This window comes from Zonotrichia albicollis, chromosome 1 (genome assembly GCF_047830755.1).
Source record: "Zonotrichia albicollis isolate bZonAlb1 chromosome 1, bZonAlb1.hap1, whole genome shotgun sequence".
NCBI classification, from domain to species: Eukaryota; Metazoa; Chordata; class Aves; order Passeriformes; family Passerellidae; genus Zonotrichia; species Zonotrichia albicollis.
Genome location: NC_133819.1, coordinates 36658101 through 36685272, shown reverse-complemented (window position 1 = coordinate 36685272; position 27172 = coordinate 36658101). Strand labels below are relative to the sequence as shown.

The 27172-nt window shown below is 37.6% G+C and overlaps 1 protein-coding gene across 9 annotated transcripts in view; it reads left to right on the top strand.

The window, feature by feature from the left end:
- The window catches only part of SATB1 (SATB homeobox 1), a 91738-nt gene that overhangs the window by 27675 nt on the left and 36891 nt on the right, over window positions 1-27172 (top strand). For all 9 annotated transcript variants that reach the window (XM_074538231.1, XM_074538242.1, XM_074538226.1 and 6 more), the window contains 2 exons: window positions 17744-17855; window positions 20089-20543. In XM_074538231.1, the coding sequence (XP_074394332.1) occupies window positions 17744-17855; window positions 20089-20543 (567 nt within the window). The remainder of the gene's footprint in view (window positions 1-17743; window positions 17856-20088; window positions 20544-27172) is intronic.

The window sequence follows — 27172 nt, the reverse complement described above, 5'->3', positions numbered from 1 at the left end:
GTACTTAGCATAACATGTAATAAATAATAAAGCACTATAGGCAAGGCTGATGTGAGATTTGAGATTTCTACAGACTGTAGCAAGTAGTACCCGTGGAGTGGATCTGCCAAAAATGCAAATGCATTTGACCACTTCATGATCTTTATAAATATGCCTGATTCATTTTGAACACAGTCTTACAACATTTCCCATGGGAAGTCGTGAAAGGTTGTTTACACCACACTAAAATCATCTCACAGCAAACTGGATTTTAACTGGTTTTTGTCTGCAGTCTTTGAACTGCTTTGATGCAACTACTTTTTTCAAGCACATGTGTTCAAGATGTTAAAAGGCTCTTTACTTACTGCTGTCAAAAGTACTATTGAATCTGAATGCTTGTTAGATAACCTACAGTAGTTTTAAATGCTAATTCATAAACTGAGACAGTCTTTGGCATGCTATATGAGAATGGAATAAAGAATAAAGCTCTTTGGGTGATATGTTGTTGTTGCGAAGAACCAAAGGAAAATCAGTCATTTATTAGTTATAATCAAAATATACCTAAACAAAAATGAGACCTCAATTTATGCGTTGCTAAATATTGAACCGATGCATTCTTCAAGCGTTAGTCGTATTGTTCTATTTTTGCCATTCTTTTTGTTCTTCTCTTGTCAAATTACTGCAAAAGCACAACTCATTTTTCTATGCAGTGTGGTGTCCAATGATGCTGTGGTGGAAACATGGTATTTTTTTTACCTTTTAAATTTTAAAATGTATTTCATTATGGCACAATGGAGACAAATTCAGTATACAAATAAATGATGCTAGTTGTGGCAGGGAGGGAGAAAGACAAATTAAGTCAAGGTATTTTTATGGGGATTTTATTTCTCTTGCTTAGAATACTGGAGTCTTTGTCTCTGAAAGACTTCAGTTAATCTACAGGAGACTACTCTCCTCCTCTGTCTGGTTTTCATGAAGAGATTAGCAGACTTGTTTCCCATCACTTTTTTTTCCCCCTACGGTTAGATTGTTTTCAGTGATGTGGCTCCAATATAGGAAGTTTTGAAGTGGAAATAATCAAAATTATCTTCACTGGTTGCAAGCCATTCCAGTAATATGTCTATGAAGTTATCTTGTGTGTACCTACTGTAAAAGCATGCGAGCTTTTGCACTGCTGGCTTATGGAGGCTGCAGATAACTTGGGATTTTTCTCCATTTTAATCTAATAGCGCTACTTTTTACTTGATTCTGATAGAAAGCAAATAATTTCTATTGAGGTGGAATATCTCATTTCTATTTGAACACTGTGTTTCACAAAGGAGTTTCTGTATATATGTATATATAAAGCTGGAAAAAGCTTTTAAAAGGAATACTTTACTATAGAAAGTATCCTGGTACAGGAGACAAATCAATAATTACATTCTTCTAAAAAAATTTCTTTCAAACTATACTGAATTTTTATGTAATAACTTTAATGGACAAAAAACCCCATCTTTCTTAATAGCAGCTCTTCAAGTTAATGCTTAAGATGACTAAAACTCCACACTACAGAACTCTGATTTGGGACAGTTTGTTTACTGGTTTGTATTTCTTTATTTGTAAAAGAATATACTTAAAGCCACGAGCTTCTTCCAGTTGCTAAAAGCGTGCTTATTACTGTTGCCATCTCTATCTTCACCAGTGCTGCCATAGTTGGGTTGCAAGAATTTAAATAGCTTCTGCTTTTCTTTTTTCTTTAAAAATCAAATCATATTAAGCTTAAAACACATTTATTTATTCTTAACTTTAGGAAAAACAAGCTTTTACAGTAGTTGATCAAGAGCCCATCAGTCAGTCTGAGTCTTCCTGTTTTCCTCTGGGAGCTTGAGGGAAGATGAATTGATCTGACAGTGTCCTTTTCACATGAGTAAATTGATCAGAATACTTCCCGGTTTTGCCTTACCTCTAACTCCTTGTATATCATTCCTATGGAAAGGGCACTGATTTAAGAGCGCCAGTGTTTTATTCAAGGTATTAACGTTTTTGAATTGCCCTGCCATGGCGTGCTCCTGCAGCAGAGGTGAGAAGTAAGAGCAAGGCAGAGGTCAGGAGACAGCGTTTATTTAGGGGATCCATCCAAGTGCCAGCATAGGAAATCCTTCTGAGAGCAGAGAAGGGCTCTTTCCTGTTGGGTATAGGTAATGCCATATGAAGTGCTTCATCATAAATGCAAACTAATGCAGTGACACCGTACCATGACTTATTAACACTGTTATGGATATAATTTATTAACCACAGAAAAATGACTCAAAGTGGAAACGAGAGTAGTTATCGTTTTCTGTCACTGTCATTAGCAATACTCTGTTTTGTGTAGGTATGGAAGGACTTGCTTTAAAGTAATTAAGCCGCTGTGCTCAATGCATAGCATCTCTGAAGCCCCATTTTCACTTAGAGTTTACTGTATTTTCTGAAGCAATCTTGAATTTTGTCTGTTTAAAAATTTGCTCATATTTGTTCAGAATACTGGCATTCTATATACTGAAAAAAAACTAAAACCAAGCCAACTATTTTGTAGTGCAGACATACTTAATAACTTGAAAATACATGAACAAAACTTTGAGAACCAGTCTGTTTCAATTATAGTCTTGAAAACTTAACAATATTATTTGCTAGAGAGTTTGGTTTGTTTTATTTTTTAGCCGTTTATTTTCTCATCCCACTGAAACCTTGAGGTGTAAAGGTATGAACTCTTCATGCCTTTCTTGATAAAATACCAGTGAGTCTTGCTCTCATTGGGAGAGCTGAATACATGGTCCTTTTTGAAGCTGCTGTAATTCTCTCTCTGTGGCTGTGTGGCCACCCCTGAAGGTCAGTTTTATTGCTCAGTGTATGAGCTCACATCACAGGGAATCCCTGTGAACATGACTTGGAGCACTTAGGACGGCCAGGAGCGAGCGCATGCCTCTGAATTGCTGTGGAATTGCAAACAGCCGTTCAGACATTTAGCCTCAAATTTTTGGTATCGAGCAGTCAAGGTAAAAGGACATTTCAAATTTTGCACGGAAAACCCAAGCCTGTTCTGAATTATGCACTAAAGCGCATGTTTTCATGCTTTACATCAGGTTTGCAGATTTTATTGCTATAGACTGGCAGCATGTGCAGATGCCGACTGAAAGACTTTTTGCATTTGATACACACAGCTTGCTTCATTTCTGTTTCCTCTCCAGACCTCTTTTGATGGGGAAGGTAACTTGGAATTTAATCTAGGGCTCAATTTTGGGCCGTCTTGTGCATTCCATTAAATTGGTCTATATCGTGAGTGGCCTAGATCTCATTTCCCTCCTGTTTTGGCTCTTCAGTCTCCAAAGGGTTGTAAAGAAATTGTTCTACCATCAATTCTTATTTCCAAACCCTTGCACAGAAGCTCTACTCTACTTTAGCCTTCTGGGAGCTGGTCTAAAGTGATCAGGCAGGCAGGCAGTTCTGTTGCATTTACTTGCTTAATGTTTGTCCTTCAATGTCTTGCCTTAGTCTTAGCATTTTCATACTTCACTTTCACTGTTTTGCTCTGTTTTATTTTTTAGTGCAGAAGTTTCTTCTTACTTCCACAGTTAATAACTATGAAATATTATTGAATTATATATTTATTCTGTATTTATTCAGATATTAATAAGGGTTTTTTTCTCTTTTGCTCCTATTGAATTACTACATATTTCTCTGTTTCTCTGTGTATTTACATATAAGTATGATATATATAGTTTGATCAACTTTTATGAGGAAGAGGAGAGCAACATGGGGTATTGATCTAAGAAAAGGACAGGAAATCCTTTTGATAATTCTAGAACAAACTCACCGTGTGTTTTGAACATTTAGATGTGTCCCTTATCTTCAGTTCCTGTAACCTTTTCCATGAAAAGATGATAATGAGTCACCTACCAAATGATGAGATTGTAGAGATTCATTAGTATCTGGGCATTGCTTTAAAAATATGGCAGTGATCAAATGACATTGACTTTTCTACTGGTATTATCTTGCCTGATTTTTTTCTACAAAATGATATTCTAAATGATTGTTGTTAGTATTCACAAACAGGCACTAACAAAGCACTGCAAAAGCGCTTCTGAAGCAAGGTATTATTTTTCTTACCCTGTAGTATCCTGAAATGTGAAGATATTTGGTTGGGGATTTTTTCCCCCTCCCTTTTGCTCATCTTTTGAGACTGTTTGTATCTAGTCTGATTCTCAGGACAACCAGGAGTCAGTACATTATAGATGAGAAATTCCAGGCCTGATACAGAGTACAATCTCAAATCTCAATGGCTTTTTGTTCTATTTTGTAGGGGACATGCCGTATTTAAAAAAGAATATATCCAGAGACTGTGATACTTGGGGACATAGTAATTTACGGACTATTTAAAAATTTTTGGAAGATATTTGTGTGTTCCCCCCTTCCCCCGCCTGTAATGTCATTTACATAATTTTGCTCTTGCTGATGAGGGAATAGCGTTATTTCAGTCAGAGGGATGTATGCTTGCATTGCATGAATCGTATGCATACAGAGTACAAGTGCTGGTATGATACCCAAGTCTGCATAGCTTTGCACTTGTGACAAATGTAACTATCCTACTGCATTTTTAACAAGCTTTCACCTGTAGTGAATGATTCTCTTCACCTGACATGGGCATGGTATAGATCATATGCTTTCCTTTCTGTTCAGATACCCTGCCCTGAATTTGCATGCTGTTTTGTTCAGACTTTATATGATCTGGCAGAGACAACAGACAGAAAGCTTTCTTGGAACATCAGTGTTTCTCAATTCACCTGATGTGAAGGCACTTGGCCATAATAGCAAATAGGCAGCTCAATAGAAATCCTCTCACATTTCCACCGCTGTTCTGATCTACCCTTCCAAAATCCTAACAAGAAAAGTTGTGTTTGCTAAAATTAAAATTTCTGTACCTATAGATAATCAAGGAATGAGCTATTAAGAGTTGCCAAAATATATACTTTTTATGAGCAGTTTTTGATTCCTGCTTTACTAAACCAAAGGTGTTTTTTGCCCCCTCCCCTTTCAATTTTACCTGCCTAGACCTGAAATCAAGTCCTTGGATTTCTTTGTTGCTTGTAAGTCTCTTCTGTCTTCCTCCCTTCCCCCAATAATTAATAACCTGAGTAAGGAATGCAGCTCTTTTTTCTGCTTTAGAAGTTACTGAACTTTAGATTTTAAAGATGCCATTAATTATTTCGGGGAAGTAAATCCTTGAGGGCCTGGGCTCAGCTTTTGGCAAGCAGGGCTTTTCAACCCACCCCTCCAGTTGCTCAAGAGCATTCACTATGATGTCTCTTCAAGCTGACATGGTATCTGGATTTTTAAAACATTTTCAATTAACTATTAAAATTTGTGCCTAGAATTTTTAGTCGTCCAGATAGAAAGGGCACTGCAGAGCCTATTGCTGATGGGATGAGCAAGATGTATGTAATAGGTATTTGGGTAGAGCTGTGTGAGGACATTCAGAGGATATTCAACCTTTGAATCGCAATTGATCATTTGATCATTGATTTATGTTCTTTAGATGCACCTAAACACTCTCAGTGTTAAAGCTACACCAGTCTATCTGCAACTGTTTTATCTGTGTAGCACCCTATTAAAGGTGAAAATACATAGTTTTTTTCTGCCTCTTTATTAGAACTAAGTATAACAAGGATGTAAAGTCACTTTCCAAAACAGTTATGAGGCCTGAAACTATTGTGAGAGGAGGGCGAAAATATGTTTTGTTCTTCAAACAAATGCAGTGTCTGACTTCAGTGGTGTCTATAAGATGTCAGCATGTCCCTTGGTATCTGTGCTGTAATGTGATCTTCCGCTTCTGGAAAGTGGAAGAGTCCAAGAGAAGAATGGTGCTAGTGTTGAGGGTGTTTTTTTGTTGTTGTTTGATTTTTTTAAATTTTGTTTTTAGACTCCTAAAGTCAGGAGTTATAAGCACCTGTCCTCCACCAGGCTCTCTTGTTAAAAGTACAAAATTAATGCTTTTTTGGGACTCTGTGTCCCACTTTGAGTACCAACCATTTTTGATTGTATCTTGGCAATTTTGAGAATTGTGTCATGTGAATGATTATCTGCATCACATGGACTTCAAGTTTTAGAGAAGTTACAGGGTGAAAAAGGAACACAGATCATTTTCTTCTGATACATTTTCCTCCTAAAGCATGCACGCGTTGTAGAACTGAGCCCTACTTGACTTCTGTTTTCACCTGAGAATGGTATATAGAATAACTTGCATTTTAAATATTTGTAGTGATGTTCTTCTTTTTGTAAATACACACATACACATAACCATGGGGTTTTTTGTTTTTGGTTTTTTTTTTTTTTTTCTGGGTACATTTAGTGGGTTAAGAGGTAGTCAAGTAATGCACTTCTTTAGAATTTTGTATTCATTGACATTCGTTCATGTTTCTTGCATACCTCTTAACACAGTCACAGCCAAGTGCTAACCCTGATTCATTTCTTTTTTCCATAATTTTATTAAAGAGTTAACAAAGCACTTCTCCAGTGTTCTTTAAAACAAGATTGCAAATAAATTTTTTTTTTTCTTATTATTGGCAAATTTTTGGCTGTGGAGTACTGCACAAGTATAAACAACATGAGAGATCCTTTAACATAACATGAGAGAGCCTTTAGTCGCTTTGCTCCCTAGCTTTGGAACTCATTGCCAATTGAAGTAAGGAAAGCTTGGCTGTTGGGACTTTTAAATCTAGACTTAAAAGTTATTTGTTCTGTTTAGCATTTTTAAAATGATTCTATTAGGAATTGTATGTGCTTCAGTTTTAATTTTAACTCATAATGATTGTAAAGCACCCTGGGATGCTTGCATGAAGGGCGCTACAGAAACCCAAGATTGTATTGTACTGTGTTGTAATGCATTGTATTATTACATGGTACTGGAGTTGGACCACGGACAATTCATATAGAAAGCATTTGAATACTTAGCTAAAGATAAGGGGTGGGGGGGGATACTGTCTTTTCTTGTTTCTTTTCCCCCTTTTCTGTCAGTTATTTTATTAAACTAAATTAACATGGCAGTTATTCCCTAAGAAATGCCAGCATAATTTACTGCTGCAAAGGGGCTCAAAATGTAAACCAGATGATAAACTAAAAATAAAAAAGTCCACATTAAGATTTAATTGCACTTCCCTTTCTATATTACGTTCTTATGTAAAATACATTACAAAACAGTACATTCTTTATCACTTCCTTCACTTTTAACTGAATTTCATTAACAATAAAGAAATATATTGTCTCTATTTTCAGTAATGTCACTTGACAGTTAATCCCTTAACTTGATGTACATGTCTTTAAGATTTTTTTTTTAATAAAGAACACGATAGCACTGACTGGAGCCAAGTATTGCACAATCATGTGATTTGCAAGTTTCCCAGCTCGCAGCTTTGCCAGTGCAGGTCAATTCACACCTGCCACACTTATGCCATTCTGGTCCTCATGTTGCTTTTCCTCAGTGATTGTCAGAGGTAGAGAGAGTTGTGCATGTGGCTCCTTCCTTCCCCCCTCCCTCCCCACTCCAAATGTGTGGTAAACCTTGTGCATTGGAAGTGTCTGCTCAGGAATTAAATGGAGTTTAATTTCTGTCCATTAGAAAGCTGCGATCCACATCGCCAATTAAGCCTTCTATTTAAAGGGCGAGGAGATACGTATGTCTACATCTTAATCACTGCTGTGACTGGTTTGCAGAGAACTTCTCTGACTGGTTCAGTTATTACTAGCAGTGGTGGGAGGCACAGGGATCAGCGTGGTTATAAAACCTACCCAAAAGCTGAGCAAATTCTGTAGGTGCTGTAGCGTCACTGTCAGCAGATTTGAAGCTGAGGTACATCTGTGTTAGGGGACGCAAGGGTGTAGGCATAAGGATGAGCCAGGGAAAAATTACTTGCATTGATAATAATTTTTACCTGTCAGGAGCAAAAGCAAACAGGACCCACTTGTTGAGAGGCAGTGCTCAGAGACATGCAACTCTTACCTTGTCAGACCGGACTCATTGCATGCCTTCACTATAATCATAACTTAGAAGAAGAGAGATGAGTTTCTCAGACTGAGCAAAACTCTGAAAGCTTGCTTCCCCACCATCACCACTTTTTTTTCTTTTTTAATTAGTGATTAAGTTCTTCCTTTTTATATCCAAGAACCGAACCATGAAGGAGAACCCTAAGGCAAGGGTGAGCTTTGTCTCTCTTTGCTTGGACACTTCCTTAAGAGCAGCACAAATGGTATCAGATTCCACTGGTGCCTTGCAGCAGTGATCAGAGGACAGGTTTTTCAGGACAGTAGCAGCCTCAGATGTGGCTCACTTGAAGCCGTGCACTAAACTGCTCAAAAGGGGAAGTTCTGTTCCCCAGAGGTAGAAAAAGATGAAATGTTCTCCTCATACACACTTGCCTCACTTATTTTTATTTTGTTTTTTTAAGTACTAAGATTTCCTACACTGAGAACTGCTGTTCCTCTATAAGCTTGCACCAGAAGAGGGAAAAGTATGCCTGGCTGTGCCTCTGTTCCAAGGGATTTGATAATATACAGTAAACTGTCAGGGAGAAGGATGGCTTTTGTGATGTTGAAAAACTGAGACACATGCAGAGGACGTTGGTATCAATGGCCTTTCTAGAGCCAGAGAGAAGATTTCAGTCAGAAGTTAAGGTTACCTAGAGTGTTTGTATTTGAATCCATATTTTGGGACTTCCTTAGAATTTTAAGGGTTGTGTGTGTATTTATCTATATATCACAATAAAATTCCACCAAGATATATGTGCCAGCTCGCACATCCCTGAGCTCCTAAATGTGTATTCCTTAATCTGCATTACTTGTAAGGAGGGTCTTTGTGTGCTAAGTCTAATTCCGCTAATTGTTTTTTTTTATTTTTAATTTATATATTTTAATGTTAATGCAATGACTACTCAACAAAAATTTAGTAAATAGAACCCTAAAGTGCACATACATATTCCTCATGGAAAGCTAGCTGGAACATTTCTCTTTTGAGAAACCTTCATTGAATCTTGGATCTTTTTATGAATTCTTCAGAGCGTTTACACTTTTCACAAACTCTTGCTAGTGAAAGATAGTAACACAGAGGCAAAACTAATACCTCGGCTAACACAGCTGCTTACAATGTCACCTTTACAATTTTACGTAGCAAAAGTTAAGAATCCATAGCAAATTTCATTCTATAAATTACTTTTCTCCTGACAAATTTTTTTGTTTTTCTTAGTACAGAAAGAAGTGTGTTTGCGTGCTTTTAGCAGCACATTCCTCATAGAATTTGGGTCTACATGATTAAGAACAATCAGATGTGCATGTAGTTCATAAAGAGGCATGTGACATGAAACACTAAAACTGAGACTTAACCATTTAAACAAAGGATAGATAAGGGTTGTTACGTTTGGCACTAGAGGGGTATTTAAGCAAGCAATCAGAGGCATGAGAAATGCTGTCAGTAGGAGCAGAAATCAATGAAGTTCAAAAAGCTAGTCATACATTTAAAAAAAGAGAAAGAAAAAAGATACATGGAAGGTACATTTAGAGGTTACAGAAAGAGATTACAATGGATATGATGAAAGATCCAGCACGAGAAGTCTTCAGGTAAATACTTGATGATTTCTCTAGCTTAGCCACTGGTAACTTGGCTGAATTTGGAAATTGCTGGATGAAGTTTTAGAGTCTCATTTTATGTAGATCCCAAAATGGATGCTCAAAATGGCCTCTTAATTTTAAAAATCTGCAGAAACTTATGTAGAAAATGGAAAAGAGATTAAAGGAAAGGCTTATCCTTAACACCAAAAGAAATTCAACAAGACAACTGTTAGTGCTACTGAGTCTGATGACTTCTTGTCTGGACATTGTGCCTTAGGGCTCAACTTCATGCCAGACATCTGATGCTTTGCTTAGCAGAACAGTGGAATCTGAGAAGAGACTTGCTGAAAATCATGTCCTATTTCCCAGAAAGGAAATCTTCCTTAACATGGTGGGTAATATTAGGCAAAAACTAAAATGAAAACATCCATTGTGGCTGGGTAAAGATAATGCAATTATCAACATCTCTATCAGGAGTATGTATATGCTGCAGGTTTGTAGTAAATTTTAGTGTACACAAAGCTGACTTTAATGCATTAATAGGTCTAAAATGTCTTGCATCACACAAAGCATTTGCATTAGGTTAGTATTTGAAAGCATGTTCATTAGGACAGCATCCCAGATAGGAAACAAGGCAGAAGCACTCTGACCTGGCTGGGACAGAGTGGTTGGAAAGAAAAGCAATCCACCAGAGAGGAATGCTGAAGGTGTCTCATATTTTCACCAAACCAGTCTGTGAGATCTCCAAGACCCACCTACCTCTTTATTCTCATACAAGAAATTCTGGTTTGTATCTTAGATTATTCAGATTGTCCTCTTGGTTTCTAGTTTCCCCTAGTATCCATTCATTGCATCCCAAGAAGAGGTGACTGCAGGTGCCCAGGCTTCATGTGGTACATAGCCTAGTTTAGGAACAGCAGCCTTCTGGAGAGAGGCTGAGGCTGTCACCACACAGAACTGGTAAGGAGAGATGTATCTTACCGTGGTTTTCTGGACTTAAAGTCCAGCCCGGTTTGGAGCGTGGCTTCTGAGTTTGTCTTCATCCAGCAGAAATTCTGTCTGTACCCCAAGATAGTGTTGTGGTGGGTACCAGTGGGGAGAGCTCCTGAAAACATGCATCCCCAGCTCAAGCTGAAAGAGAAGTATAAAGCAATCTCTTAATTTCATAACAGCTCTTTTAAATGATTCATGGCTGAAATGGATAGCACATTTCTTACTCATGGAACTCTCAAATTTCAGAGCTTTGCTGGCAAAGGCACTTGCATAATCAAAATCTTAGGGTGTAATAACTTACCCCTCAATTTCATTTTCATTCTGTGAAGTAAATCAAGAATTAACTTATTAAATACTGGTTATTTTGCATTCTGTATTTTATCCAAGTTGTTTTTAGGAAGGGTTTAGCCAGGACTTTTACTACTAAGTATCTGCCATTTATAAATTGTGTGCAGTAAAATTGGGATTCTTAAAAAGATTTGTGTTGGACATCTGACAATGAAGACAAAAATGCGTTATGTCTCCTTATCTTTTATAGGTTGAGGTTGTGACTTCATTTTCTTTCTTTTTTTTTTTTTTTTTAGTCTAAGGCACTGTGCCATGAAGCTTGTAACGCAGTTATGAAGTTCTTGAAATCTGAATTAACATTTCCCACCTACCTATCTTTCTCTCTTTTAAGCTTTTAACCTTTGTAGATATAAGAGTAGTATCTTGGGAAGCAGCTTTTTATTTGAGCTTTATTTATATCCATCAGTGGGAGATGCTCAGAAAACATTGGGAGAATGCTGCTCTGTCATGCAGCAACTGGGAATTTACATTACAGAATGGTAAAAATAGTGCAAGGATCAGTTCCTTCAGATGCTGAATCCTCATTTCTGATTTTCAAAATCTTCCCATGTGTGGGTATATTTCTATCCATATATAAATATATGTGTATATATGTATATATAATTTGGGTTCTTTTAGTTTTATATCTTCCCTCATTACACCAATGTAGCTCTATGTTTACATTAATACATACATTTAAAATACTTAAAGACAACATAAGAGAGAAAAGGAGGAGGAGATAATTTCAGTTTTTCAAGGATAGGAGAAAGGAGGAAAGGCATACTAATGTATCGGAAGAAAAGCTGATGCCATCACTGTAAATCTGCCTTTTATTCAATTTTAACTTATATGGCCAAAATTTGCCATGCAGATCCTTATTCTCCTGACCCTGGCAACAGTATGGAGGTCAGATAGCCATCCAAGTGCAATGCCAAAGGCACAAAAAAAAGATTTTTTCTTCTCTGTCCATCTGTGGGTTTTTCTCTGATCCTACATGCTTATAGGGCATATGACAACAAATTCCATTGCATTATTTGCTATAGTTCAATATAATGGACTGAGGAATTTAACGTAAGTCTTTGTACGCAGTTAAACTGTCCATGTCAGGACTTCTTGCCCGAAAAACAGCTAGTGACTGGATATATTTGGTCTGCTTTTATTCAGAATGGCAGATGATATTTCTCTGCCATACCAGAACACTAGGAACGACATTTTGCCCTGGTTGGGTCTTTGCAGTACGTGGGCTGGCATAGGCTTAGGCAGGCTAAAATCTTTTGATTTGGGGATAATCTCGTGCTATCTGGTTGGGGCTTGAATGTTCCCTTCTCATTTGAAAAAAGGTTAACGTGGAGCCTCCTGAGAAATAAGCACTCGTAAGAGTTCAGCTTCTGTTAGAGCTGATGCTTGCTATTTCCACGCAAACAAAAGCCACTGATAGTGGCTAGAATAGAGGAAACAAAGTTCCTCTGTCCTTTATGAAAAGATCCCCCCCTCCATCTGCCCCCAAATCTTTAAGTTCTGTTCTGCAACTTTATCACTATTCAAGCTAAGTCTAGGGACAAAAGCTCATAGCTTTTCTCTTTTACTTTTTTTAAAAAAGGCATGTTAAGTTTACAGCATTGGAACATGCCTCCCTGCTGGTGTCTAGGGATGTAAAGCAGAGGATTTATAGGAGAGAAATAGAATAAAGTCTTAAAAGTTTGGCTTTAAAAAATGGAGCCAGTGGTTTGACAGATTGTTCAGTAAATGTTCATTTTATTGAGAATTATAAAAAAGGTGCTTAACGCCTCTGTACCATTAATATAATACATTAAAAGGGTACTGTCAAGATTAGTGTTTCAGCTCTGAAAATTGACTGTAGGGTTTATGGGCAGCACTGTTCATACTCTGCTTGTAAGATGAGGTATCTTCTACTTACCACTTTACAAAACCATTATGTTGTTACAAAGCTTTATACTGAAAAACTTGATAAATAGTAAAATGTAAATATAATCTCATTTGAAAAGTGAGAGGATAGTTGCTGCCTGTCTTATAGCCAGATTTAGCAGATGCGGGTTTGAATGTAAAACAGTTGTGAAAATAGCCAGTGTCAAACTAGTGCAAAATTAAACTTGTGGGGTGTTCTGTTTTCAGTGTCTGTCATTGTTGAAATACTCCATTTCAAAAGCATGCATTCCTTTCTACAGAAAAAAAAAAAATCAGATTCCTTAGTTGAAATTAATTAGCATTCAGAAACCAGATAGCATGTTTTTGGGTATTCATGAGATCTCTGTTTGAAAAAATGTTTTTAACTTGTAGAAATGTGTTGCAACACACAGATGGGAAGAAAAAGAAAAAAAAATCTCTTTAGCAAGCACTGTGTGTAAAAGGAATATTACATTTTGCACGCTCCTGATTACCCTGTGTAAACAGTTTTTGACATCTGTCTTTATAGTTTTCGAGGAGAGGAAGACTTTGTTAAAAGAACCATTTTTATACAGCAGTCACCATTTCAGTCTTGCTTTACCTGTATTATGAAAGCAGATGGTCTGCATGTCTTTTGAATATTTATAACTATCAAAAACAATCTCTTGCTATTCACCCTTAGGCTTATGAGATGTCAGGACTGTTCTGGTTGAAAAAAAATCATCTTGGGTGTTTACAGAAAGGGGATTACATTAAGCTGAAATGACTATACATTTTCCAGTTTAATATTTGTCCATCAGCTGTTTAATCGTATTTAGATAATTGTGTAAATAAGTTGTTGCAGCCCTTGCCCCTTCCACTGAGCAGGCTTGAAGCTTTAAACACCAATGAATGAGTTGCTAAAAAGCTCAGATTTTTTTTTTCCTAGTTAAACAACCTGGAAGGCCTAAATAAGTTTTGGTTACAGTGCTTCTTTTGAGAAAAATGTTTAAATTGCAAAGGGATCCCTGATATCTAATTCAGCTGAGTTGTTCTAGGAAGCTGCTGTGTCTGTTATTCTCTCCTAAGTCTGTTAGCATGTATTTGCTCTGTGTAAATACTGCAGCCCAAGTACCCCTTCATGAGGCATGAAAACAACCTTATTCTGCCCATATAAAAATAATTTTAAGGTTATTTAGTGGAAGTTTTGGGACTGTGGGGGTTAAAAGCTTTTTTGACTGGAAGCTGAGCAATCACTGATAACAGATTTTGCTGTGGTTGGTTGATTTGGCAGAAAAGCATGAACAGTTTTGGTTTAGATGATTGAATTAACCTGATTAACATTGTTTTTGTTGTTTTGCAAAAAGGACAACAGTATACTTTTAGTGACGATCGAGCAACACTTCACCTGGTTGAAGAGCAGTGTTAGAGGCAATGACTCAGAAATGCCTCCCTTGAAGCACCTGCAGCAGTGGCTGCAGCAATGAGCCGGCATGAAAGGCTCAGGTCCTTCCCGTATCTTGCAGGATGCACCTTGCGTTAGATTCTGGCACAAAACAAAAGGTGTCTGATGCTACCATTTTATTGGGTTTCGTTTGATGGGCATATGAAACGATTCCTGCTTGAGATTTATGATATTTCCCCAGGGAGTTCCCCAACTTCTTTGAGAAAAAGATGGTGTCTGGTATTTAATCTCTGGTATTTAATCTTCCAGAGAAAATGGGATTTGGTTCAATCTACGCTGGGTGAACCTCAGCTGAACCTCAGAACAAATTCTACCCCTACCTTCACACAGTTGTTGGATGCCTAATTATAATTAACTTATTTGGCTAAAAAAAGAGCACTTGGGCTGCAGCAGATGGTATCATTCCAGAATAGTGGGATTTCTGTGAAGGTGGCACCATTTCAGATGAGATCTCCCGATTCTCAGAACATGACTGCAAGTGATGTGGTTGGGGGGAGGGAGATGTGGGAGAGGGAAAAGAGGGAAATTTGAGATCTTGAAGGCTCACAACTTACTTTTGTGGATAAACTACAAGGAGATAAGATTGCGTGTGCATGACCGGTTTTTGCATTCTCTCCGTTTTCTTTGCAACATATGAGAAAGAAATCTGATTATGAATGATGCATGTGATGCATTTGAATATTCGTATGATATATTTATACTCGTCATCCTTGTATGGGGAGGGCATCTGCCTCTGTGCCTCACAGATAAGGAGGATATGTGCAGTAGTACCAGGATATGATGTGCTTCAAATACAATAATTTTGATTTTGATTATTGATAATTCGAGACATGGGGAACTCCTCGTTGGTAATGATCCAGGTAATATGAAAAGCATCAATATGCCTTCAGTCTAGATAGTGAATCTCTAAAGACCACTAGCTCATGGGGTTAATCTTAAGTTTTAGGCTGTAAGCATACCAGAGAGTTATATATGTAGATTGGTATTAAAATGTACAAGAATTCTATAGCAACAGGAAATTTCTATAGCCAAGTGCATCTCTCTGCACTGATGTGACTGCACGTTTAATGACAATAAATAAAGAATAGAAACAATGAAATTCAGTGTTGTCAAGATATTTTCTGAGTTAACAAGGTAATAATATTTTATCTGGCTTGTAAAATTTTGCCTTCAGTGAATTAGTAAATAAATCATTGATTCCTCCTGATGAGGATTCTTAGCGTAGGTAATATCACTTGAATGTTTGCATGAAGTGTTCTCAAAGAAAATGCAGGATAATTTTCATTTTTAAATGTGTTTATAATGTCTGTCTTTTTTTTTTTTTAATCCACTTTGAAGAGCAGGAGTGCCATCACAGTGTTAGCCATCAAAACTTGAAATTCACATTGTGTCAGAGAAACTAAAACTCCCAGCAGTGTTCCTTAAACAGACCAGTCCCCTATTTGGTTGTAAAGTAACTGCATTAAATTTATTCCTGAAGAAGCAGGGGATGTGTTGCAGACTGCCATATCATTTGTGTATTGTTTTTGTAAAATTACATGGGAGGGAGCACTAGGAAATCTTAGACAAACATCTTCAATAATAGGTAATTTACTAAAATTAATATACGTATTTTCATACTTTAAGTTAGTTGGGCAGGAGAACAAATCTGAAAGGGGCAAAGTAAAATAAGAGAAACCCACCTTGAAGTGTAAATGACATCTGCAAAATACACATGAGCTGGTGTGGGATGATGGCCTCTGACAGGTGCAGTTCCCCATTTTGCGCATGGAGATCTGCAGTTTCTGCAGTGGTCTGCGCAGTCATATAATTTGCCAGCTCAGATCCACAGGACTTTTAGAATCACACCTTATATATCATGTGCCCATGTTTAAGATAGTTCAATCTATAAAAGAGCTTAAAAGATAATTTTTTACATATTAAACCTTAAGTATACTGCTCTTATACTGGAAACTGCAATTGGGATCAGCTGAGCTTGGTTCAGGTCCTTCAGGCTAGACTATTAAAATTTCACTCTTCTTTTATACCATTGACAAGAGACTTCTAGCTAGTTTCAGAAATAACAGATTAGTATCAAGAAATGGCAAGAATTTTGGTGATTTGGAGAAACATTAAAATATGTGCCTGGTGAGTAGGGGATATCCACATTTGGCATAAATAATGCTGCCTTACTCTAACAGTTCTGAGCCTCCACGAACAGCTTGCCACTGAGCAGTGCCTTAGAAAATGGTTATAATGAACTTCACTGAGATCAGTAAGGATGGTACTTTTAGTCAGAAATTGAATTAGGCTTTTTAAAGAAGAACCTAAAGTTAACATTTTTTGCATTTCTACTCCAGGCTCTTCCTTCCAGTGGCTATTGTAGTTGGTGTAACAAAGGGTTGATGCTCTAAATGATTCTTCAGACAGCACAAATATGTCTAAATGTTACATGCTAAGTAGTGAAAAAATGTAATAATCAAGGCTTTGTCTTCTTGACTGTCATTGCTGTTTTGATACGCTGGACAATTCTTGTAGTTAAGCCAAAAGTAACTACTTTCCACACAGAAATTTAAAGGGTGGCAAAGTTCAGTCTATTGAAAGTATATTTGCTAATTTTGTTGTTCATACATCATATACTGAGTATAATTTTCAAGTTGGAACATTATCTCATTTTGCAAGGCTTAGTCTTAACTGATTTGTAAAAGAATGTACTGGAACTGAAAGTTTTATGCATTGTAAATTCCACTATTTTAAAACTGGTCAAAACTGAGCAGAAGGTAAATTTCTCACTGTAGCTATCTGATATCTCGAGAACCTTTGAGAAAAAATCATCTTGATCTTCCTTTGGTCTATTTTACAGCTAATACTCAGTTACAGAATTAGACATGACAATAAGCTTTTCATAAGCCTGTTTTTGCAAATCCCTTAAAATACCCTGTTTCAGGAAAAACAAGGGTTCATCTTGGGTTGTTAGATACATATTTTATTCTACTATAAATCCCATATTTTATTGTATTCATAGGTCATTCAGATAAAGTTTTATCCTGTGATTTTTTTGGTGTCGACTCTGTGATAAGTGGCACAGAGGACATGGGTAACTTGGGTCACTGCTTGCATTTGTAAAGGCAATGTAGGAATTGTATGTCTGTGTGGGTGTGTGAAGGGTCAATCAAATTTAAAAGCAGAAATAGGATGAACAAAATTCACTTTCAAGATTAGCATCTTGTGTCTAGAGCCCAGCCCATTGCATGATGTTTCTTGGTCGATAACTTTGTTCTTCCCTTAGTACATCTGCTATTTTTGCTCCCATTTACAATATACCTTGGTTAGTTTTCATGCTCAGTTAATGAGTTTTTTAAAAGGCTTCGGATGATAGGATTTTAAATGCAACATGGTTCTGAAACTTTAAAAATATATTGGCTCAACAATTGAAATAATTTGTGCTTTGACTTGTACTGCTCTGTATTACAGATTTTTTTTTCTTCTCCCCTTTTCACACAGAGTATGATTTCTTCCATTGTGAACAGCACTTACTATGCAAATGTCTCAGCAGCAAAATGTCAGGAATTTGGAAGGTGGTATAAACATTTCAAGAAGGCAAAAGATATGATGGGTAAGCAAAAAAAAAAATTGCCTTGATGGTGGTTACATACCATTATGTGTCACATTGAGGTCTGTCACAGTCATCTAAGAAGCCAGTTCCCTTCACGATAAGTTTAGGATGCTTTTGATGAGTAGATGTAGAAAGTACATATATAGTGAAAGAATTCATTTAAATAAATATTTGCTATTGAAACAGCCAAGCTGACTTGGGTTGCCAGAGATGTAAAGCTGTCATTCTGTAAATCTAGAGATCTTCTACCACCCAGAATAATTGTTTAGAAAACCTGTTCCTGGAACTGTGACGAACTGATTTTTTAATGTATGTATTTTTTTTCTCGTGCTGGCTAATGTATATTTAAAGAAACAGGCTTCTACAGTTATCACTACCTTCCAGCAAGAATGCTGTAATTTTATAAATTCATATCTTTCTCTTACCTTGGGACCCTAATTTCAATTACTTTTAACAAATAGTGGTTGTGACAATTGTTTGCTTGTTGCAAGCACAAGTTAATTTTTGGAAAAAAAAAATCTGTCAATTCTGTGATACCTTTTATTTTTCTTAAACCTGTTCACATAATTCTGAACAATATGTCAGAAAATTTCTACATAGATTTCAACAGAATGGGGAAATAGGACCTCAATTTGGATTGAATTTTGAGCATGACTTAGCTTTCAGTATTTGAGGCAAAATCATTCATCTACCCAAACGGGTTCCTTGCCTGTTATAGCTTAAGGCTGTAATGAAGACAATGCATCACTTTTGTGATAATTGCTTGAATTACTGTTCCGAGTGAATGGCCCACTTGGGTTGATCTCTACTTTCCCTGAGTGAAAAAAGGCAGCTTCTTTCCCTAATCTGCTTTGTACCTCATGGAACCCTTCTTCTGAGACCACCAAATTTAGTGGGAAGACTTCACATGGTTTCAGGTGGTCCATGTGTGTGGCAGCAGAGTGGCCATATGGGCAGAATGACCTTACCACAGCAGCCTCTCCCACGTCCTTTGCAGCAGTGCTCATGTATGGGGCAACCCCTGCAAAATTTTATTTATACGCTCTGCCAAGACAGATTCATCTTCCATTCACTTGGAGTCAGTGAAGCCAGCGAATAGAAAATGTGTGTTTGTGTATTCTTGTGTGAAATGATACTGGCAGAAGAGGCAGCAACATTGCCCCCAAAGCCAGCTGTGTGAGGGGTAGCAGATCCTCTGCTTGGGTATTGATCCCAGCTATGGACACCAGAAATCTCTGCAGAAGAACTGGCTTGCTTTTTATCTGATACTTGTGGAGGAAGGGGTGGCCTTGCACTGATGACTTTTAGTGAAGATCATAACTACTGTGACAAGCTCAGACACTGCCTTGAAAATAAAAAGTCTTACTAGGATAAGAAAAAAAATTGCTACAACACTTTTTTGAAAATACTGGACTTTTGGTTTTTAAATAAAGCTTATTTGCTTGAGGCTATTTCCAGACCAGAGCTGCTAAAACCCTAGAATAAAAAAAGTTACAAATGCTGATAAAAAGGAGACTCCTTCATACCAACCTTGAGTTACTTTATATTGTTTAATCATGCACAAGAGGGGAACTGGAAGAACTCTTGTAGTTTAAAAAACTGTGCTGTTATTTAAAAAGGAGGGTGTGTCAAAGACAGATGAGTTAATATAAGAAAAAATTCAACCATGTTGCAAGTCACTGAAAAAAACCATGCATACATGGTTGCAAGATAAAGCAGCCCATCTGTGTAATTTACATAAATTATACTAGTTCCTAGCAGTCCCATACAATTGAAGCAGCATCTAGAAATTAGCAGAGCATAGGGAGGTCTGCACCTCACCCTACTTATTACAGATTTCCAGTGGCTGGGAACTGCAGATGTCATGGCAGGGACCTCATGGGAGGAGCAAAACCAGTCACCGGGAGCTTCTGTCTCTCTGGCTGGGACCTGTTTTCCCACAAAAGCCCTCCTTACCCTTTGCACAGATGCACTTGCTGTTTCACCTGCATCATCTGCAGCGCAGAGTGGGAGAGTGGGTTTTTGTCTCGTCTTTGCCCCATCTCTAGTTGTTTACTGCTTTGTCTGAAGTCCCCTGTGTCTGTCACAGTGGAATGCAGCGGCCCTGCTCATAGTTGGGTTGCATTGCACCATTTTACATTTGTTTATTTTTATTAGCATGTCTTGTGAGGACAGTCAAGGTTGTGATTTTCAGTCTGATGTTGGCCTTTTCAATGTTTCTTTTCTGCTGTAGTTGAGATGGATAGTCTTTCTGAACTATCCCAGCAAGGTGCCAACCATGTCAACTTCGGTCAGCAGCCAGTCCCAGGGAACACAGCCGAACAGCCTCCATCTCCTGTTCAGCTTTCTCATGGTAGTCAACCATCAGTTCGGACCCCGCTTCCAAACCTGCACCCTGGACTTGTATCTACTCCCATTAGCCCTCAGCTGGTAAATCAGCAGCTGGTAATGGCCCAGTTGCTGAACCAGCAGTATGCAGTGAACAGACTTCTAGCCCAGCAGTCCTTAAACCAACAGTACTTGAACCACCCTCCTCCTGTCAGTAGATCCATGAACAAGCCGTTGGAGCAGCAGGTCTCAACAAACACAGAGGTGTCTTCCGAAATCTACCAGTGGGTCCGTGATGAATTGAAACGAGCAGGAATCTCACAGGCAGTATTTGCACGCGTGGCTTTTAACCGAACTCAGGTCAGTTGTCTTTTTTCTCATTTTTTTTAAAGTCTAAGAGTCTCTTCTTTCTCTCTCTAATTAGTAATTGCCATCTTCTAAGTCTCCCTGGTCATTTCTGCCTGGTCTTGTCTCTTAGCTCCTCTGAAGGAACCATGCTTTCTTGCAGGATTACTGTCCATGTTAACCAAGTACTGAAATCCTCAGGGACTGGTTTGTGGAAATATCCAGTGTTCTTACAGGAAGCATGGTTCCTCTCCAGTTGTGATGGTTTATCAATAGCTGAATTTCCCAGTAAAGGAAATGAACAGCTCTGTGCAGAGCCATTCACAAAGTCACCAACAGATTGCCTTTTGTGTTGTAGAGTTGTACCCGCTCTGACCACCTGCACACGCTGAACAACCTGGCTTCTTTCACAGGTGTACTGGAGATGGTCTTTTATCTATACTTGCATTTATTTCTATTATTTCCCCGTGAAAGTCCTAATAACATCTTTTCAGGCTTCTGAAGAGATTAAAAATTAAAAGCTTTATCTCTGGATCATCTACTCTCTTCATGTCTTTTTGTAGTTTGTTGCAAAAGCAGTAGTTGCTGAGCTTGCCGGTGTCCACATCAGAACATATACTTCAGCTCTTCAGTGCAGAAAAAGCCAGCCCTAGCAAAGCTGATAAGTAACACTAAAATGTGTTATTTTTTACACCTGTTTTAGAAGCTAACCCTGTTATAATTTATTCTGCTCTATGAATTTAACTTAATGCCATGTTGCATGGAATTTAATCAAGCAGAAATTATAGAAGAAATGTCAGTATATTGGATGCAAATAATAAGATGTCAAAATTTTAAAAATATGTTATAACACAAAATAAAATATTTTTAATAGGACATTGTAAAATGGGAAATATTTAAAAAAGACATAGGTAAATTTGCTTTGAGTTCCCAATTTTTAAATGAAAACACATACTTAGGGAACAATTTGCCCATGTAGATTATAGTATAACAAAAAATATTATCATTTGAGCTTCTCTTGAAGCGTTTTTGTTTCTCCCTACATAGCTTAGAGAATAAAAATTCTGTTTCATATGCTCTTGTGCAGGTTTGAATCAGCATGTCATTTATAATTGTTCCGAATTACTATTGCCTTACAATATTTTACATCCTGCTTTAGCTAAAAGAAAGTAGAGTCATTGTGTGAATTCTCTGTAGGGCTCTGTGTGTGTGTGTGTCTTTCCTCTTTACAGCAGAGGAGATTTTCAAGATCTGGACCTTTCATCCCAAATTTCATTGCTTACATGAACTCATGCAAGGATTATTTACATTAAGTTAGGGGCAGGCAGTGTTAGTTGTTATATTCACAAATAAGTGAGTCTTGTTTCATACAGTGTTTAAAAATTTAATTATTAATACTCTAAGGTATTAAAGCAATAGTAGTAGCTTCGTGTTACAGTGGTTTGCAGCTGCCATCTTACCTGGACAAAAAAGCTGAGCAAGTAATTCAGAAAATAAAGTTTATTTTATATTTACTTCTTTCTAATGTTTGCCTAAAACCACATTTATTTAAGCTTTCCCCCCCCCAAAGGGGTCAGTTTTTGTCAGCTAGTTTTGCATACAGCTTTTGGCATTTCCTTTGTGCATAAGCAGTACTTGTTACCTGAAATACAAGGATGATTGGTTCTGACTGGACGACTGAACTTATATGACAGAGTAGGAGAAAATGCTCTTTCAATGTGATGAATGCAACTGTAGAAAAAGCTTCCTAGTGCAAATACTGATTCTTTACTTTAATATTAGTATTATTACACCAAATATATATTAAAATATGTATTGCTATGTATTTTTCTTACTACAAATGTTATTAAATATTTGTTTAAAGTTCAGTTCTTCTCCAGACTTTGTGGTGTACCAGCTTGGTAAAATGTGTTGAGAGTGACCCAGAACTGGGAGGAAACCCCAAAATGAACATTGAAAACAATTCTCCTAAAGTGATATGAATAACGCCTATATATTTTGGCAATTTTCAATCAAATCTATGTGAAAGAACACAGAGTAGTATTCCTACATCCTACAAATTGTTTTTGCTAATCAAGTTAGTATTCACAGTTACCTAGGAAAGATTTTGCCATATTTGTTATGTTTTGTGGCAAACATACGGAGCAAAAAGGAAGAATACTAGGAGCCTAAAGAGTGTCAATCTCAGTTCTGCTAAGAAATATCTCAGCATACTTTTCATATGAAGCAAAGCCCCACTGAAGTACAGAAGAGTTTGTTGCGGGTGCACCTTTACAAACCTGGAAATTGTTAATTTTACCCATAGTGACAGCTAATATCCAATGGTAAACACTGGTACCAGCAATTTTTACATGAAAAATTTAAAAATTTGCTCTGATTGCTGTATTTCTGAATTCCTCACAGCTTATTGAAGGATACATCGCATTGAGCTAAAATTAGGATAGTACTTTAATAACTGATGCAGTTGAGGAGTTATTTTCTTACAGTGATGTAATTTTTTTTTTTTTTTTGCTAGAAAAGTGAAAATGCTTGTTTAAATTCATGCTGTTTTCTGAGATAGAAAGCTAACTCAGGCTTACCAGTGACATTTTTGAAACTGTCATAAGCATATTTGAGCCGTGTCCAGGGACCATATCATGCCATCAGTTTCTAAAGGCGTAAGAACTCACTGAAATTGGTTCGGAGTTCTGTGCAAGAAAACCCTGGTGTCAAGATACAGTCTCAGATGAGGGGAGAGATTTGCTTTCAGTGTAAAAGTTAAGGAAGGAAGCAATCTATAAATTAAGAGTTATTTAGCTTAATGTTTGGGCAATAAAATGGCGTTCGAAATTGGCTGAAGATGCTTTTATTTTTCAGACTTATGCTCTATAATATGAATACAGAATTTTGTGGTGGTTTTTGGGTTGGCAGTTTCTCCCAGTGTAGTGTGGTAATTCAACACTTGATCCTAATTTTCAAGATTTTTTAATTTGGCTACAAAAATGTCAACTAGAAATATTTCCTATCTTTCCACAATCCAAGAGTTTGGTAAAGATATTTCTGAGAACTAGAGAGTAATTTTTTTTACTATTACTAATTATCTATAAAGCTGAGAAAAAAATCCCTTAGGTACACCTTAGAAGCGAGTCCTTAAGAAAGAATGTGACTTTAATGTGTTCTTGAATAATTTCCCCCCACCCTTAAGTTCCAAATGGTAGTTTCAAAACTGAATTCTCAGAAATGTGCTTTGTAAACTTTAATCAAGGTCCAGATGCCTATAACTTGAATGAAACTTTCACATCTATACAAGCACAATAGGACAACTGTTGCAGGGAGCAGACGTAGTTTCGGCAGATGTAATTTCTCTAGTCTGTCTAGGAAGTCGTCAGAGTACATGCAGTAGGATCTGAGGTTTTGCTTGTCCTTCAGCAGTTGTGATTCCCACTCACTGGATGCAAAGAAACAGGTTGAATCCTGTTAGCACCTCCTTTCAGCGCACCGTGGAAAACTTTGTTGAGTTAGTACTTGTGCTGGCAGATCTGAGTTTCACCTCAAGCAAGGTGTCCAAAGGTCTCCAGTCTGCCAGGATAATTTTGGTAAATTGAGATGCTTATGTTTCAGTTGCCAGTTCATCAAAATAATAAATATAATATTTCGTTTTAGCTGATGTCAGTGCACTGTGCAGATAGCTCTACTGTCCTGAAAGAGCAAGTTCCCTATTTTCTTGTGCTTTGCAGGCTAGAAAATGATCAGTTGTTGATCAGTTTGCTGCCTTGGGTAGCCCCGAGCAGCCAGGGTGACAGTGAAAGAGGCATTGGGGTAGCCCCCTAAAGTGTGGGGCCACAGGCCCCTGTCAGCAGAGAAGCTCTGCCTGCTGTTTCAAATATTAAGTTAAAGTGGGAGTTTAAACTCTTCTCTGTTTTGTTCTTAAAGCTGGAGTGCAACATCAACATTTGTTGGGCTGAACTGTCCTCAGAGCCCTAAACAAGTAAATAAACTCCTCTCCCATTTGTGTTGTGTGTTTCTAAGTGTTAGCATGAGTCAGGAAGCGAAAGGCTTGAGTTCCCACAGTTTGACATTTGACTGGAAGGCGCAGCTTAGCCTGGTGCATGGCAGGGTGACGAGCCCGCCCTGTGCGACCAAGGAGTTATGTTAGTCATGGCTGTGGCTGGAACTGGAACTGGGGGCTGCCTCTCTCTGTTTGTGTACACTTCCAGCTGTAAGGTTTGCTGCAGGCACTTGAGTGCTGTTACACAGAGGTGACCTCATGGCTCTGTCTTTATGAAATAAGGAAGAGTGCTTTTTGCTGCTTTTCTCTGTCTGAATTTTGATACTTTTCGTTTTGCCACAAGTGATGGTGTTTGATTGGAAGGTTTTTGAATATTTCTCAGTGTTTCTCACTTTTCTCTCCCCCTTCTTTCTACTTGAGCCCCATGCTTGTTTAAAATATTAGCTGCCAGGACGTACTGCCTTTCATTCATGTATAATGCCTTTTCTCATACGTGAAAACTTCTGTGTATTTAGGACTGTGCTCATGCTAATTCTGGGCAAATGCTATTTTGAAGGAGAATGCTTGGATGCACTAAGTGGCTCTGTGTAATTGTAAAACAAAATCTAAGTTTACACAAGCCACCTTCTCAGGCACTACTTTTTTTTTTTTCTTCCACTTTGTCTTTGGCACACTTTATTTTCCAGTAAAATGAAAAATGAAGATGGATTATTCAAAATTGATAACAGTAATGGACCATCATGTAATGTTTTATTGAATTTGAGTTCTGTAAATTATGTGGTAGAGAGAAATTTGCCTGCTTAAGTATAACAGAAATTGCCACTGTATTCATATAATTCTTCATAGTGTAATTTAAGAAAAAGTACACTATCCATATCACTATTGAATAAAAGGTAAAAAGGTGCTATTACACTATCATGACAGCTCTCCTCTTGCTACTAAGCGACATAGATAAATGTGTCTGCTTATAACTTACTTGGCTAGGGTCCAGGCTTGGGAGTGGAGTTTGGGAATAATCTTCCACCTGGATATGGGATAGGAGGGCCCTGCAACCAAGAGGGATAATGTTCAGGGATGTTCTGCGTGTTTTGGGAAGGTTTGGGCAAATTGCATGTTTCTTCTGGAAGCTTTGAAGTTCTATCACACTGATAAAAATCTATTTGAATCAGTGATTATGTTCAAGGAGGAGACAAACTGGGGGCCAGACAGGCAGTGTTTTTGTTCATATTGGCAGACACTTTAATTTATCTCCATTTTTAAAGAATTTGTAATGAGCTTTTGAAAGCCTTGATAATATTTATTGAACATTTTTTGTGCCATTAGTAATGAATTATACTTGTGATGACATGTAAACTTGCTTTTTTTTTTTTCCAATGGAACCTGGGAATATTTAAAAAAATACATTTCCATTGCAAAGGGAATAGAAGGGAGGAGCATTGATGAGGGCTCTGAGCCTAACAGTGTTTATAATCTCTTTGCAAAACAAGCTTAGTTTTTATGCAATTTGAGGTACAGTATCAGGAGATCACACCAAGACTAGTATCTTGGAAAACCAGTTTAAGCCTGGTAAAATGGACAGTTTATCTCTCCACATCAGCAAAGGCCAGAGTGTGAGAGCCAATGTTTTCTTTCTAGGATTTTTCCCATTGTACACCCTGTCTAACAACTTTTAGCTAAAGTTTTGTGCTCAAAAATTGAAGTAGTAGCAATGAAATAATATGTGAAGCAGGCAAACTGTGTTCTAAGTCTGCCTGCACCTGGTGCTACATCTTCATTTTCATGGGTTTTCCTCACATATTCTGACCTTTAGGTTTAGAACCTAGAAGCAAACTCTTCCTGCCTTCTCTGTGCTCTGTCATCTCCCCTCCTCTCCCTGCATTGCTGTTCTCTGCTCTGCTCTGCTCCCAGGTCAGAGTCATGACAGTGATTGGGAAAGAGAGGAGAATGAATACTTAGTGGCATTTCTGATCACCAAGAGGTGTCCCACAGCAGTGGAAATGCTAAAATGTTTTTAAAAAAAAAGAAAATATCAACACCATTTTCTTTGTTTACTTATTTCACTGAAGAGGGAAAAGTTATACAAGAACACCAGCCTTTTCTAACTTTTTTAGCTGCCCACTCTGTGGCTAAGGCTTATACAAGCAAATATTTTCTATTATGGGCTAAATTATTTTTTAAGGACATTTTCTGTAGCTGACAGTGGGGTGGCTTTTTGCAAGGAATCTTCTCTCCTGACAATGATCAGTCCACTTGAGTTTCATTTTTCTTGCTCATTTATTCATGGAAAGGTGTCTCCAGCACAGAACAGTCAGAAATCACCGTTTACAACTACCTATATAGAGATGAATGATGTAGGCTTTGGTCTCTTCTGCCAAGTAACAACAGGGTGAGAGAGAATGTTCTCAGGTTATGTCAGGGAATGTTTAGATTGGATATCAGGAAGAATTTCTTCTCCAAAAATGTTGTCCAGCACTGGAACAGGCAGATAGGGAAGTGGTGGAATAACCATCCCTGGAGGTATCTGAAAGACATATAAATGTGGTACTTGGGGACATGGTTTAGTGGTGGGCTTGGCAGTGCACAGTTAATGGATGGACACAATGATCTTAAAGGTCCCTTCCAACATAAGTTTTTCTATTATGTTCTCTATGTCCTG